This window comes from Python bivittatus, unplaced genomic scaffold, assembly GCF_059951505.1.
Source record: "Python bivittatus isolate LINGU-HERP-01145 unplaced genomic scaffold, Pbiv_v1 ctg000980_np1212, whole genome shotgun sequence".
Taxonomy (NCBI): domain Eukaryota; kingdom Metazoa; phylum Chordata; class Lepidosauria; order Squamata; family Pythonidae; genus Python; species Python bivittatus.
In genome coordinates this window covers 36,959,929-36,974,308 of record NW_028277125.1, presented here as the reverse complement: position 1 = coordinate 36,974,308, position 14,380 = coordinate 36,959,929, and the positions used below count along the sequence as shown (strand labels likewise).

General features: G+C 36.8%; 1 protein-coding gene across 2 annotated transcripts in view; it reads right to left on the bottom strand.

The window, feature by feature from the left end:
- Window positions 1-259: 259 nt before the first annotated feature.
- Window positions 260-14,380, bottom strand: part of TF (transferrin) — a 31,971-nt gene continuing 17,850 nt past the window's right edge. Inside the window, exons 9-17 of one of the 2 annotated variants that reach the window (XM_007433381.4) lie at window positions 14,037-14,194; window positions 12,714-12,804; window positions 11,918-11,962; window positions 11,218-11,382; window positions 7,635-7,791; window positions 6,488-6,552; window positions 2,019-2,203; window positions 1,578-1,761; window positions 260-483 (exon numbers count right to left, since the gene is read on the bottom strand). In XM_007433381.4, the coding sequence (XP_007433443.1) occupies window positions 446-483; window positions 1,578-1,761; window positions 2,019-2,203; window positions 6,488-6,552; window positions 7,635-7,791; window positions 11,218-11,382; window positions 11,918-11,962; window positions 12,714-12,804; window positions 14,037-14,194 (1,088 nt within the window). In that variant the 3' untranslated portion in view covers window positions 260-445. The remainder of the gene's footprint in view (window positions 484-1,577; window positions 1,762-2,018; window positions 2,204-6,487; window positions 6,553-7,634; window positions 7,792-11,217; window positions 11,383-11,917; window positions 11,963-12,713; window positions 12,805-14,036; window positions 14,195-14,380) is intronic. The other variant, NM_001291386.1, reaches the window with a different exon arrangement.

Below are 14,380 nucleotides of genomic sequence, written 5' to 3'. Positions count from 1 at the left end.
CAACACTGGCAGGGCAAGCTACTGTATATAAACAGGGAACAAACCCCACACTCACTATTGTTCTTTGTTTTTAAATGTTTTAACGATTGTAAGCCCACTGGGAATTGGGTGGCATATACATTTAATAAATTATTATTAGTAGTGGTAGTATTAGTCTTTGTATCCCAGGAATTATTTTCAGCCTTGGTAGAGAGTGATGCAAAATGCTAATATATGAAGGTAAGCTACTAAAATAAACAATAATCATAATAAACATGAATTAAACTGTAGATGTTAATTCTATTTATTTTTTACACTAGTGACTACAGAGTTACAAAGCCATATGTGGAAAGTTTGAACATGTTGTTGTGGTATTAAGGAAGAAAAAAGTAAGTAGACTTTTGTCAAGTTTGGGCAAATAAGTACGAAGCATCCATTTTATTTCACTGCAAGAACTTGACATTCCTCAGTCATGAGAGTGGAAATTGCAGGCTTTAAGGAGTTCTGTCACAGAAAAACAGAAAGAAAGAAAACAAAATGTAAGAATCAAGAGACCAAAATAAACAAACTATGTTCTACAATAGCATAAAGTGGCCCAGAAACTGTTTTATCCTTAGGAAATGTAGTTAGAATCTTTTGCTTTACTGACCATTTCAGCCCAGCTTGAATCACTGCAGTCCTAAAATACCTAGAACTTGTCAGGTCAGGGAGGCTGAGGTACGGTGTCTCTTAAAGGGCAATTTGTGTGAAATAATGGGGGGGGGGCAGAAAAAATAGTTATCTAGCCATCTGATAACTGTATATTTAATTCCACATTTCTCTACAATTTGTTGGGAGCATAGAAACAAAAGAGATATATTCTACAGATAATGAGACTGAAAAGCCCTTCCAGAAGTGTATATTCTACCCTGCACCATTTAAATATTATCACTATTTTTAAATTATTCCTTAGTAAAGTTAAGGTCTATTAATTTAAAAAGAAGAAAGAAACAACAACACTATCCCAATTGGTTTCTTCTCCTTTATCTCTGGATAATTCAACAGAAGAGTTGAATAGTGAACAATGGAGAAAGAAAACCTTATGTCATCTTTACACCAGAAACAGGTGTGATATATTACTGCAATGAAGAAAACAACATGCCCAGAGCTCTTGATATATTGCTGTACAGAACCATCCAGAAATATTTCATATATTTGAAATACCTTTTCAATATAACCTATTACAACTAATATTTAATTTTTCCTTTGTCACAAATTACCTAATCCTTTGAAACCCTTTGACTAGAACTCGCAGTTTCCTGGTTTCTAGCCTGGTGCCTTAACCACTAGACCAAACTAGCTCTAACAAGCTAAGTAGTATAAAACTATATTGTTTGTCATGGGGAACATAAACCTAATGTGGCTGATTTCCAGTTCCAATCAGACCTAGCAATATAGCCGAAAGCAAGGTACAGTGTTAGTTACAATCTAGCAGTATCTGGAGATGCTTTCCTCCATCCTGTTTTACATTGTCAGAGTTATATTTATAACCTAGCTTGAAATTATGTTTCTGCCACTAAAATTGATGAATGTCATTCATCTTAATGTAAGACTGGTACCTGAAGGTGAACAGTTTGAGAGCCCATCAAGAGAATTCAGATATTCTTCCCCAAGATAGCTCTCAAATGTTTTTTCATTTGGAACAGCTAAGCATTCTGTGCCATCTTTGAACAAGCTATCTTTCGCTTCAGATTGGAACATCTGGAAGTCATCTGTCTGATTTCCATGGCTTCCAAACATTTTCTGTAAAAATTAACAAAAGCAGGATTTCATTAGTTATTATAACATTTAATAAATAATTTAAAAGATCCCAGTGAATGCATAGCATTTATTGTCCTTGGTACTATTCCTCCTTTTTATTTGTGCCTGTCATTTCTGCCAGGAATTTTATTATTGGAGTATTATGGATGCTTCTACCAGAGCTGATACACATGTCTCCCTGCGTATATTTGTAATATAACTTTACTATTAAACATAACAGTCCCCAGTTCAGAGCTTACCTGTTGCTCAAGTGCCACCATTTTAACAATTTCTGCTCGTTCAGGCCTTGAGACTACTGCATGATTGCAAACTTGGGCCAAAAAACATTTGCGATATTCATCATGAGCGCAACGATTACCATGTAGATCCAGAAGAACAAAATCAGAAGCACTTACGCCAGCTGCCCAAGCAGGTATGTTCTCTCCTATAAAAAATGATTAAGATTATTAAAAGAATAAGGATTTCCTGTACCACTATGCATATACTTTCCATATCATCCCTACTCCATGGAAAAGGGAGGTGGGACTTGGCCAGCTGCCCCCTCATGCCATTTCACATCCCACTGGTGATACAGTCTGTACAACAATGCAGTAGTTCCAAACTTCTTTGGACTGGTGTGCATATATAACATTTTGTCAGCGTGCTCATAAAATGGCTACCAGGGAAGCATGGACAGAAAACACCTAGGCAGAAATACCAGCAGTTCCTTTCACCAAATGCTTGCTATAATAACCAGCTTATCTTTTGTGTTTTTTCTGGACAACTATGCACATTCTAATAAACAAAGCCATGGGTTGAAGCTCCTTTTCATCTTTTAGGGACATGGAATCCAGAGGCATTTTTGGGCGTAAATGTGATGTTTTGTTTTGTAGCTTAACAGCTTCCCAAGTATGTATGTATGTTTTGTAGCTTAATAGTTTCCCGTGTGTGTGTGTGTGTGTGTGTGTGTGGAGAGAGAATGAACAAACAAACTAACTCATGGTCTCCCGGTTTCTAGCCTGATGCCTTAACCACTACACCAAACTGACTCTCATATGTATATGATGTGTATGTATATATATTTAATTAAAAGAATCTAACTAAGGAAAATATGTGGTGCAAGAGGTCTGCCAAGAACCACGAGTATTGTCCATCCACCTTGGTACCAATAGGAAGTATGCTGGAAAGATAGAAGCAGTATATGCAAAACCTCCTCTTGACAGATATTTGCAATAAGGCAGTGTTGTCAATACAGCTTGCAGTATCAAGTGTGGAGCCAGAAAGCTCTCCCTGCCACAAGTTAATTCTGTCCTATGAAAGAACAGCCAATAAGAAGGATGGGTACAGATCTGGATTTAAAGATGTAAATGAGATCTATTATATAGTTGAGGGTTATTAAACTCTTTATTCTCAGAGACCAGTCTAACAAAGATAATTTCTCTAATGCAGCTGTTAGTAGTACAAACCTCACAGTAATAAGAAAAATAATTTTAGTATGTTACAGTGAAATGCATACATTTTCATGTGATATTCAAAGTCCAAAATGGTATGACATGGTTAAAGATTGTATGACAAAATGGGCTCCTAATTTTGGAGATAACATAGAGATGGACACTTGGGAGAGAATGTGGGTAACTGTATTAAATTTACACTGTGTCATAATTTAAAAGAAAAATTTTATAAAATGATGTAACACTGATATATGACACCAGGGAAGTTATCAAAAACGTATAAAGGTATGTATTTCAAGCCAGTGTTGGAAATGTGAAAAGCATGAGAGGACCTTTTATAATGCATGGTGGATTTGTGAGAAAGCTAAGAAATTTTGAGTACAGTGTCATATAATGATGCAAAGGATCTTAAAAATTAATATTGCTAAGAATCCAAAACTTTTTTTATTGGGACTTATGAATAATGAATTACCAAAGACTAATGGTAAATTGATATTGTATATGGTAACTGCAGCAAGATTACTGAATGCACAATGATGGAAGAATAATGAAATTCCCACAGTGGAGAAATGGATTGTGAAAATGTCAGAATTTTCAGAAATGACAAAACTGACTAGTTTGGTCAGAGAACAAACAACAAATACTTTTTTGAAAGACTGGAAACCTTATATCAACTTTCTGCTGAAAGAAAAAAAAAAGAACTAATTATTTAGTTTGATTTATGGATTTGAAGATTAAGAAATATGCGGACTAAATGAGGGGGTAAAAGGATATGTAATATATTTAAGAGGGAGATGGGACGATAAGAATGTAATTATCTGTTGAAAAGGTCAGAAGTCATTTCTATGTTTCTTAACTTTAGTTTCGTTTTTTCTTTTCTGTTTTTCTTTCTTTAGTTTTTTTTTCCTTTTGGTTTTCCTTTTATTATATGAAAATTCTTAATAAATAAATATAAATAAATACAAAATGGTATAATGGAAGGAAGCTCATATGGAAGAGACTGAAAATTACAAACTTTTCCTTCACATTTAGAAATAAAGAGAAGCATAGATGTAATAGATTGGAAAAGTGTAGGATTTTCTCTTCTGGCTGCCAGGTGTTTTGAAGAGGAGCCAAACTTCTGGCAGATCAAAGTTCTTCCCTGTGTAGTAGACTCACAACTGTTTGAGAGCTGAACTGTGGGGCTGACAGAAAAAAGCAGAGTCCACTGAGGGCGAGAGCAATGTATAAGCAAAGGAGAAACAGCCTACAGTCTGAGATAAAAGACAAAGTTTACTTCCAAATGATTCAGCCATCTGGAATCTCTGAGACAGAGAAACAACTCCTTCCACATGAGCTGGTAGGCTAAGAAAATGCTATGTAAAAAGATTTGGAAAGAGACTGTAAAGCCAAAGCAGTTTAAAGAGAAGGGTAAACTACCTTAAAGGAGCAGAGGCAGAAAAAAAAGCAGAAAGAAAAAACTGGATTTGGCCTACAAAACAAAGACACTGGAATATGTTGTACTGTACACAGGTTACTAGGCTTATAAAAAAATATCTGGGTGTTGGTTAAGTTAGGTATAGAAGTAGGATTATGTTTATGTTAGTAAAATTTGCACTACCTGTGTATCTGTGGATCAATAAAGATAACTGTTTGAGGGTGAAACCTATTCTTTCCTTGCCTGTGCTGAAGCCACCCTAAACCAATGTTTGGCAGACACTGAATATTTCCAGGTATAAATTAATTTGTTAGAACTTGAAAGCATTTCGGATAGATAAAATTGTCTGCATCTTAGCCATAGTTCACCAATAAGCCATCCCTATCTAACATACCCATTGTACAGGTAGTCCTCACTTAACAACAGTAACTGGGACTAGAATTTCCATCGCTAAGCAATGTGGTCATAAAGCACAACATAACATGACTGCACTTCAGTCCCAAGGACCGCAGGTCATTAAGCAAGGACCTCATATGACTGTGACTTGTGACTTCCTGTCAGCTTCCAACAAGCAAAGTCAGTGGGGAAGCTGGAAGGAAGTTGCAAGTCACTGTCATGACAAGCCTTTTCTTTTTAGGTGGCTTGCAAGCAGGCTGGCAGGCAAGAGCTACAGGCGGGCAAGAGCTATGGAGTGTGGGCAGGTGGGCGGATGCATGCTACCGAGTGCAGTTGGGGGGACAGGTGGGCGCTATGGATATGCACTATGGAGTGTGGGCAGGTGCTATGGGCATGCGCTACAGAGTGCTGGCAGGCAGGCAGCCACTACAGAGTGTGCGTGGGCACTATGGGCAGATGCATAATACAGAGTGCCTGTGGGTGGTCAGGCACTATGGAGTACGAGGCCCCCATGCCACCCAGGGGCTCCTTGGGAGAAAAAATGGCAGGAGCGAGAGTGACTTGCGGTCTTCTGCCAGCTTCCCCGTTGAATTTGCTTGGGGGAGCCGGCAGGGAAGGTCACAAATGGTGATCACGTGACCACAGGATGCTGCAACTGTCATAAGTACAAGCTGCTGCCAAGAGCCTGAATGGCAATTAGATGACTGTGGGGACTCTGCGACAGCCACAACTTCAAGGACCATTCATAAGTCCCCCTCGTTCAGTGCCGTTGGAACTTCGAACGGTCACTGAATGAGTGGTTGCTAAGTGAGACCTACCTGTACTGCTTTCTGTTTCAAGAACTTATCAAAACTAAGCTGATCCTTCAAATTGAACATTTGATGGGAGACAAAGTATTTGAGGCATGCAATAATGAGAGAATTTTCCTTTTTCTTTGCTGCTCTGTGGTTTCCAAGAACACAGATGCTTGTGGGATTTTCTGCCTGATGTCCCAAAATTGCTTGGCCAGGCTTGGGTTTTCTGCATCTCGACTTGAGTGGGTGCACTCAACTTTGTCTGGGACAACTCTGGCACAAAATGCCATGGGTTAACCCTGGCTGAAGAGTAACTGAGGTGGTTAACACACTCTATACTCTTTGGTGTGCTGTAATTCCCTTTTCAACTTGACAGTTCAGTGAGCATAGCATCCTAGCTAGTCTAAATGACATTACATGAATATGTAAACTGTCCAGAGGGAGAGTTGACTCACTCTGTTTTCCAGTACCTCTCACTAAGTACTGGATGTTGCTTTCTAACTCAACATGATTCTGGGTCACAGTTATTTTACATTACAAACATTATTATTATATTATAACCATTATTTTACATTACACCCATTACTCCTACAATCATCTTCAGACTACTATTTCTCAACTATCATAAATCAGATGATCAACAGTTCATATTTATTTTTATGACTCCATACCTTCTGTGACCTCAGTGATGGTGGTATGTTTAACAAAGCCTACATCTCCTTCTTCTATCAAGCATCTGGAAAATACAACCAGAGGAAAAGGTAAATGACACTTTTCATTTCTTGCCTTCCTCTTCTCAGAAATGATGTTGAAAATTATTCAAAAATAATTTAGGAGAAATAACCGTGTAAATATTCTTGCACTGTTAATATAATATTTTAATGAGAATTATAAATAGTTGTAAGCTGAAAGGAATCTACTCAATTTTTTATGATATTATAGCATTATGCTTGTGACTGCTTTCTACATGTTGGTATATAGTTTTTAACAGCCACATATAAGGACAGAATAATATGCTTACCTTGTGGAATAACAGTTATCAATATACCACTAGATGGGGTAATGATTGCATTAAAGAGGACTTCCAATCTATTTTCAATATTAAGGCTTTGTCTTGCAATGTGTGTTACAATATTTACAACAACAATAAAAATAACTATAAAAAGAAGAATGTTCATATGATCCTGTGCAGATCCTGACTGACTGACTGATCACAATCAAACTTCAACAGAAGACTCTAGCAGACACTAATCTTGTCTAGAAAGTGCACAATACAGAATCTTATATCTGCACAAGATTCTCAGTCTTAGGCATTATTTAAAATGTTATTGTTTTGGCAATTTCATTTCCCACAAAATAAAATAAAATAAAGAATATTTTTTAAAATCAGAAGGTAGAGTGACAGATTAAAGCAATACACATGATGATTTTGAATTGATGCCCTATAATATTTCCCATGGAAAGACTCAGGAAATGCTTCTGTAATTTTGAAACCTCAAGATAAGCTTCTCCCAAATCAGCTTCACTTGTTATCAGGGTGAAGGGTTGCATTTTCTTCTCCTGCAGGATGCTGACCAACTCACTTGTGTGAGCCATCTGAAACTATTTGCTCTGACAATTTACCCAGTTGCATCTACTCTCTCAGTTGATTAGACTTTTTAATTCCCACAAACATATAATACATAGATATGTTATTATAGGCTATCAATTATTGGTAACATCCATAGGAAGAAATCCTGAACTACAAGATGAAAAGTGAGGAATGATCAACAAGTGACTTCTCATTCATCTATCATATTCCAAGGAACAGCAACCTACCGAAAAGCACCATTATACCCATAGTATATCTCATTGCTGTTAGGTTTACACTTGTGTTTCTGAGAGAGGCCACCTTCACCGCCGCTACCTTTGCATAGTTTGCACAATGTAGACTCAGGAGGTGCTCCTGGCGCACAGCTTTCTGAGAAGAATTTATCTAGCATGGGATCAGAGAACAGGCATTTTAATACTTTTGTTTATATTCTTATAAAGTAACATACCCCATTTGGTTATCCACCAGATGTGTTAGATTTCACCTTGCATAATCCCCAGAAAGCATGGTCAGTGGCATCAGATTGGGGGCGGCCAACAATACTGTAGTTGTAATAAAGCTAAACATTGACACACTAGAACTTCAGAATCCAGACCCAAACCCCCAAAAAATTATTATTGGGAACCATGGCCAGCTTAAAAATGTCAACTTCAAAATTCTGTCTTTTCAAAATATATAATTGACAACGTATCACATTACAAATTAAGGAAATACCAGCAACAGAGTTCCTTAAGAGGTACTGACATGAACACATATAATTTGCTCTCAGCCATATTAGGTTAAACAGAAAAGGCTGTGCTTGTACTTGATACAAATCATTTTCAAAGCATGACCAACTCCAGTATAGAGGATCAGTTGGAGAGGTGATAGGGTGGAAGGAGCAAACTCACCACTTTACCTTCTGGAAAAAGCGTATTTTGTGATTGGCTGTGTTCATAAAGGCAGCCATTTTATGAACAGGCAAGCCTTCCTATTGGTAGCCATTTTGTGATAATACCCACAAGCATATTTTCACAAATCAGAAGGAATCCAGATGATTAAATGGGTTAAAAACTTTGGACACAGTATCATGTTGGAACAATGGGAAAATATGTGGAACAAAGATTTGAAATTTATGTTGGATTATAATTTAAAAGAACATTTTTATAAAATGATGTACCGTTGGTATTTAACTCCTGATAAGTTGTCAGAAATGTATCCTGGTATAACAAATGTTTGTTGGAAATGTTCACAGGGTGAAGGAACCTTTTATCATCTTTGGTGGACTTGTGAAAAGGCTAAAAAAAATTGGGACCAGATATGCATTGCTATTCAAAAGATTCTTAAAGTGAACATTAAAAAAAAAACCAGAATTGTTTCTATTGGGTTTGATGGAGAAAGGATTGGAGAAACAACATGGAACCTTGCTTCTATATATGATCACAGCTGCAAGACTGATATATGAGCAAAGATGGAAGGACTCACAAATACCTACAGTGGAAGAATGGATTATTAAATTAATGGACTTGGCTCAAATGGCGAAGTTAACAACTTTAATAAGAGATAATACCATTTCTAAATTTGTCTCCTCATGGCAACCCTTCCTAAATTACGTGCTTGGGTTGGGAAAAAATGAAGCTTTGATTGTGGAATTTAATGATTAGATGGTTTGTGTTGTTAGAAATAATGTGAATTTGGATTAATTAGTGATAGGAGATTAACTTTTTTCAAATTTGTATTTGTATCTGTATTGGAGATAGTCGGAAGTAACTTTCTGTTTTATCTTTCTACCTATGTTCACTATTTTAGTTTTTGTCTTTTACTTTTAGTTCTATCTTCTTTTTTTTCTATACTTTTTGATTTGTATTTTAACTGTACTTTTTATATATCTTAATAGAAGTTTTAATAAAAAAAAACAAATCAGAAGGAATCCAGGATTGCCTTTTCCGACTAATAAATTTAATTAAAAGCCTATCATAGACATATATGCTCTCCTGCCTACAATACATACTTTGAGATATGTCTAACAGGCCCCTAAAATAGTTTATTTCTGCTCCAGAAATTCAGCTGGGTGATATTTATTTAACAGAGTTCTTATGCTTTTAGTCAGAAAAATAAACTCTTAATAAGAGTTCACTTTAAACTCAAGATTCTTTTGAATAATATAGAAGGTGATGTGCTAGAATTTTCAGAAATATAGCAGTTACGGCTAATCATTGAAAGAAAAAACAATAAAAACTTCAGGATTTTCATCATGAATTCCATTCTAGATAAAAATTGAATTAGGAATGGCTTTCATAATGCTCATTCACTTACTGGTGTTCCATCCATCCCAAAAATTTAATTGCAATATTCTAATGTGCACACAATAATGAAACTCTAATAATGAAAAATAGCCAAGTTCCTTTTTTTTTTTTAGTTTTTCACAATCTCCTTGCTAGAATATATTAGCAACTTCCAAAGACAGTTTCTCATTACCCTGTTCCATTGTGTCTAAATCTCTTTTGGGGGGTTCTGAATTTTGATCCTATACAAAATCTTCCATTTTTGTCTTCCACAATCATCATGTGATAGAAATGTCATCATAATGAATATACAGTTTTTTAAAGTTTTTAAGATTAGAGCTGCATCTTTTCCTGCCAAGGAGGGCAGCTGTAGGGATTCAGGGAAATACTCATTTGAATTCAGGATAGACGGCCTCTCTATTGCTGCCCCCTTTAACACTCCTTTATATACTCATATTTAACATATAATTTATATTTAGGTTTTTTTAAGCATTTTTAATTTTAAAAACATTAAAAATTCAGTAAAATGTGATTTTAAGCACTGACGTATACATACCTTAAGAAGCATTTTAATTAGGGACAGGGCGTGCAAAATGTCTTATTTAAAAACATTGTGGGTGTGAAATTTCACAAAACGTCCCATCTCAAGTGCAAAATGTCCTGTTTTCAGCAGTTTTGGAAGCATTTTAAGCTCAAAAATAAGGCATTTCACCAAAAATGTGCTCTAGACATTTCAGGCCAAAACATTTTGCACACCCCTAATGTTTATGTTATTTAAAAAAAAAAGAAGAAAAGAACTTTAGCCTCTGGAAATGTTACCAAGAAAAGTGTACCAAAAAGACAATCCGCTTCATGCATCATGGCATATCAGAACTGTGCTTCTTAAAGAATAGGAAAACTATGACAATCTCTATTCACTATGCTTCCTTTCTATCATTATTATGGTAATGTTGCTATTTCAGCTAAAAAAAAGGTGGTTGGATGTTGTACTGATGCCTCATTTAAAAAAGAGTAAAACATTTTCATTTCTAACACAAAAAGGGCTATGAATTCAAATCCATGTTGGGTCAAAATATGTCAATCAAATAGACAAATGAAGATGTTTCAAGACAAGGTTTTTCATGTCTAGTTGTCTTGCCTCAAATGTTTACTTTACAGAGGATCCAGGAAAAAAGAAAAGGAAAGCAATCAAATTTGCATAAAATTACTTTCCAAAGTAACAACTATAAATATTTTCCATTTGTAGCCCACCACTTTTTCTTTCTTCTTTTTCCCTGCAAAATATCTGTTAAGGATGGGGAGACACAATTGCTGCCTGATCCTTTGATAAGGAGCAACAGAAGCTACTGTTCTAGAAGCACTGGATTCTTTAGAGCAGTGTTTCTGAACTTCAGCAACTTTAAGACGTGCAGACTTCAATTCCCAGAATTCCCCAGCGAGCATGGGGAATTCTGGGAATTGTCAAGGCTCAGAAACACTGCTTTAGAGGATGGGTGAGATAGCAGCATAAAAACCAAAGCAACCAAATAGACATAAAGCCACTCACCAAAGTCACAACTACGATTATTTTGAGTGTAAATAAGGCCCATGGGAATATTCCAGCCAGCAGTTCTACCAACAGCAGTGTGACAGGATTTCTTTCCTTTCAGAGTGTTCCAGTTGATGTCAGTGTCTTTTTTCTTAGCAACAGCTACAGCAATATAGCCTTTAGCTGGAAAACAAGAAGCAAACATTTCTCCACTGAGAATCCAAATAACCTAACAGAAGGCAAGCATGGCCCGGTGATTCATTCACATCTTTAGTGAACATTTAAAGAGGAAAGAGCTCACATGGACCTTCACTACTCTTATCCCCATATTTGATGAAATACACATATGGAAATTTTAAGTATCTAAGCACTTTGCTAATGAATTTAAAGCCATAGCTGCCATCTTGAAATGAGAAGATAGCTTGTTTGTTTGTTTTTCTTTGTGCAAAAGGAGGGATTTTCTTCAACAAATTAGGAAGTTAGGGAACAAAATGTTTGGCCAAGTTTTAAATTGCCAGATAAAAGTTTAGAAGTGTTTCTCAACCTTGGCCACTTTAAAATATGTGGACTTCAACTCCCAGAATTCCCCAGCCAGCATGGCTGGCTGGGGAATTCTGGGAGTTGAAGTCCACATATCTTAAAGTGGCCAAGGTTGAGAAACACTAATTTAGAGCCTATGGATCTCTTAAGTTGCAATATATTCACCATGTTTACCCACCTGTTACACCTTGCTCTGGATTTTTGCATGCAGCAGAATCTTCAGCTGGAAGGAATAAAAACAGGATTTGGAGAAGTCACTTCAAGCTTAAGCACATTCAGGTTTTTACTCAGCTTTGTCAGGACTGCAGGAAAGGTGTCTTGTAGACTTAGAGGCAGACAATGCCAAGCATATTTACAAGATAAAAGACTCCATTCTGGAGTGCAAGGTTACCTGTACTCAAGACATAATACCTATGATCCAGGGTTGATGAAGTTGATGGATAAAAAGATGGACTCAGTTTCTATCTGGCCCCTTAAAATTTTGCAATAGGCCATGTATATCACTCTTTGGTGATGAGGTAAAAGTATTGGCAATATCATTGGTAAGATATGACAACAAAAAGGAACTCGAGGAAAGTGCATACCTCAGCTATAATCAAAGAACAGATCCCAAGAAGGAGTGAGGTGATTTAGAGCAGATTTTCATTCCCTTAGATCAGATGTTTGAAGGAATAGTTTTAGCGAAATGCTGCCCTGAGACACCTAAGTTTTTCTTAGTCTAAAACATAGAGCTAAAAGTGCAGACCATCAGAAGTCATTTCCACATACACAATCATGGGCATTAGTGGCTATTAACCTTGATGGCAATGTGACTGCCTCTGAAGACCATTTGCTGGGAGATTAGTGGGCTTCATTATGCAGTTGGTTGGCCGCTATGAGAACAGAATACTGGAATCGATAAGCTAGAGGTCCTATACAGCAGGGCACTTCCTATGTACTTACAACAGCCATTGATCTACTGAGTTCATACTTACGAGGGATTTCTGTCAACACTGGGATGAGGCCACATTTTCCTGCAGTGTAGACATGCCCTCCATCCAAGGTCATTGCATCAGCTTCTCTTTTCTGCAAAGAGTAATGAATTTTCTGGCAGCAAACACATTTCCTAATGTGGTTCTTTTTATGGTCAAAACAAACCACTCATGCTCAACAGGGATCCCCAAGATTTAAAGAAGAAAAAATATATTGAATGGAAGAAAAAACCCACCAACATTTTGAATAACCAATCTTGGCTGAGCAGACTCTATGGGACAGAGAGGTGATTGTCTACTGAGGGAACAAAACTGAAAAGCAAAGGCAGGAAAACAGAATAAAGTATCTTAGAAAAGGGCCTATCTGGCAAACCAGAATTTAGCAAGAGCACACTCAACTCTGCCTGTTGTAATTTCCATATTTTCAAAACTAGAAGAAAATATGGATCATCTTCCTCTTTGTTTCCCTCTGTTGGGCCTTCTGGTTTGTGGAACTACAGCTATATATATCCCCCATATTTCCCCCAAAGTTTTGGAAGAGTCAGGGTAAATCCAAAGGTTTCAGGATCTTAGTCTGTAGAAATCAAACTATAGGAATTCCAAAATTTCCAAAAATCTCTATAGAAATTCCAAACACAACATACTGGAAGGAATAATGTCAAACAATATTGACCTAACTGAAGAGAGGGACAAAGGAGCATACTATCTCATTCTCTGGATGGACATTTTCTAGTTCACCTTGAGATTTAAATATCCCAGGGACCAATGACATCACTAAAGAAATAAAATATAAGGACATCAAATTATACTTCCAGTCAAAATAAAATAAAGGGAGAAAAATAATGGAGAAAACGCTCCAAATGGAGGAGATAAAATTTAAACAGACCAATGAGTATGTTCCCTGGGCACAAAATGGTACTGGCCATTGGGGGCAGAGACAGTACGGTGGGTATAGAGGGAAATCCTGAACAGGAGCACCAGCTGTCCTTATACTGGTATTCTCCTAACTATTTCAAACACTCCCAGCTTAGGAAAATGGGGATTGTAATTCAACATATCTGTAAGATATGTTGGAAAATGCTGCACTATACACTCAACATGTTGTTGCAGAGGCCTCTTGCCCAGAATGAAAACTCATACCATGGGATTCCATGGGTGTATTAAATTAACATGATCTAGCAAAATCACAAGCCTGCTTGTTTATTTTACTAGCCTTCTTCATGGATTGCACCCTGTAACCTGTTTTTTCTTACATTCTTTTAACTAAAGTGCAAATCTGGCCTCAGTGAAAAGTGAAAAAGTACAGTGGGAATTTCAAGCACTTACTATGATCTTGACAATGCAGTCTTCCGTAGTTTCTGCAACAGCACACTCAATGGCACCATTGCTCTGTCCACTCCACAAATCACACTTTTTCTGCTCAGCCTTGCCCACTGCACACCATACAACTCTTCTCGTTGTATCAGGATCTGTAGTAGGTCTTTCTAAAGGACGAGAAAATACCTCAGTTAACCAAACATTCAGATTCCTCATAATGTTGCAAATTAATTGCTAGCATATGGAGACCACTGATGTAAGAACCACTGCAAGCTTCAGTGTACACCCCTTACTCTATCTGAGTCTAAAGTGTCTTGATTGCTATAAGGAAAATCACCAAGACTAGAATTAAT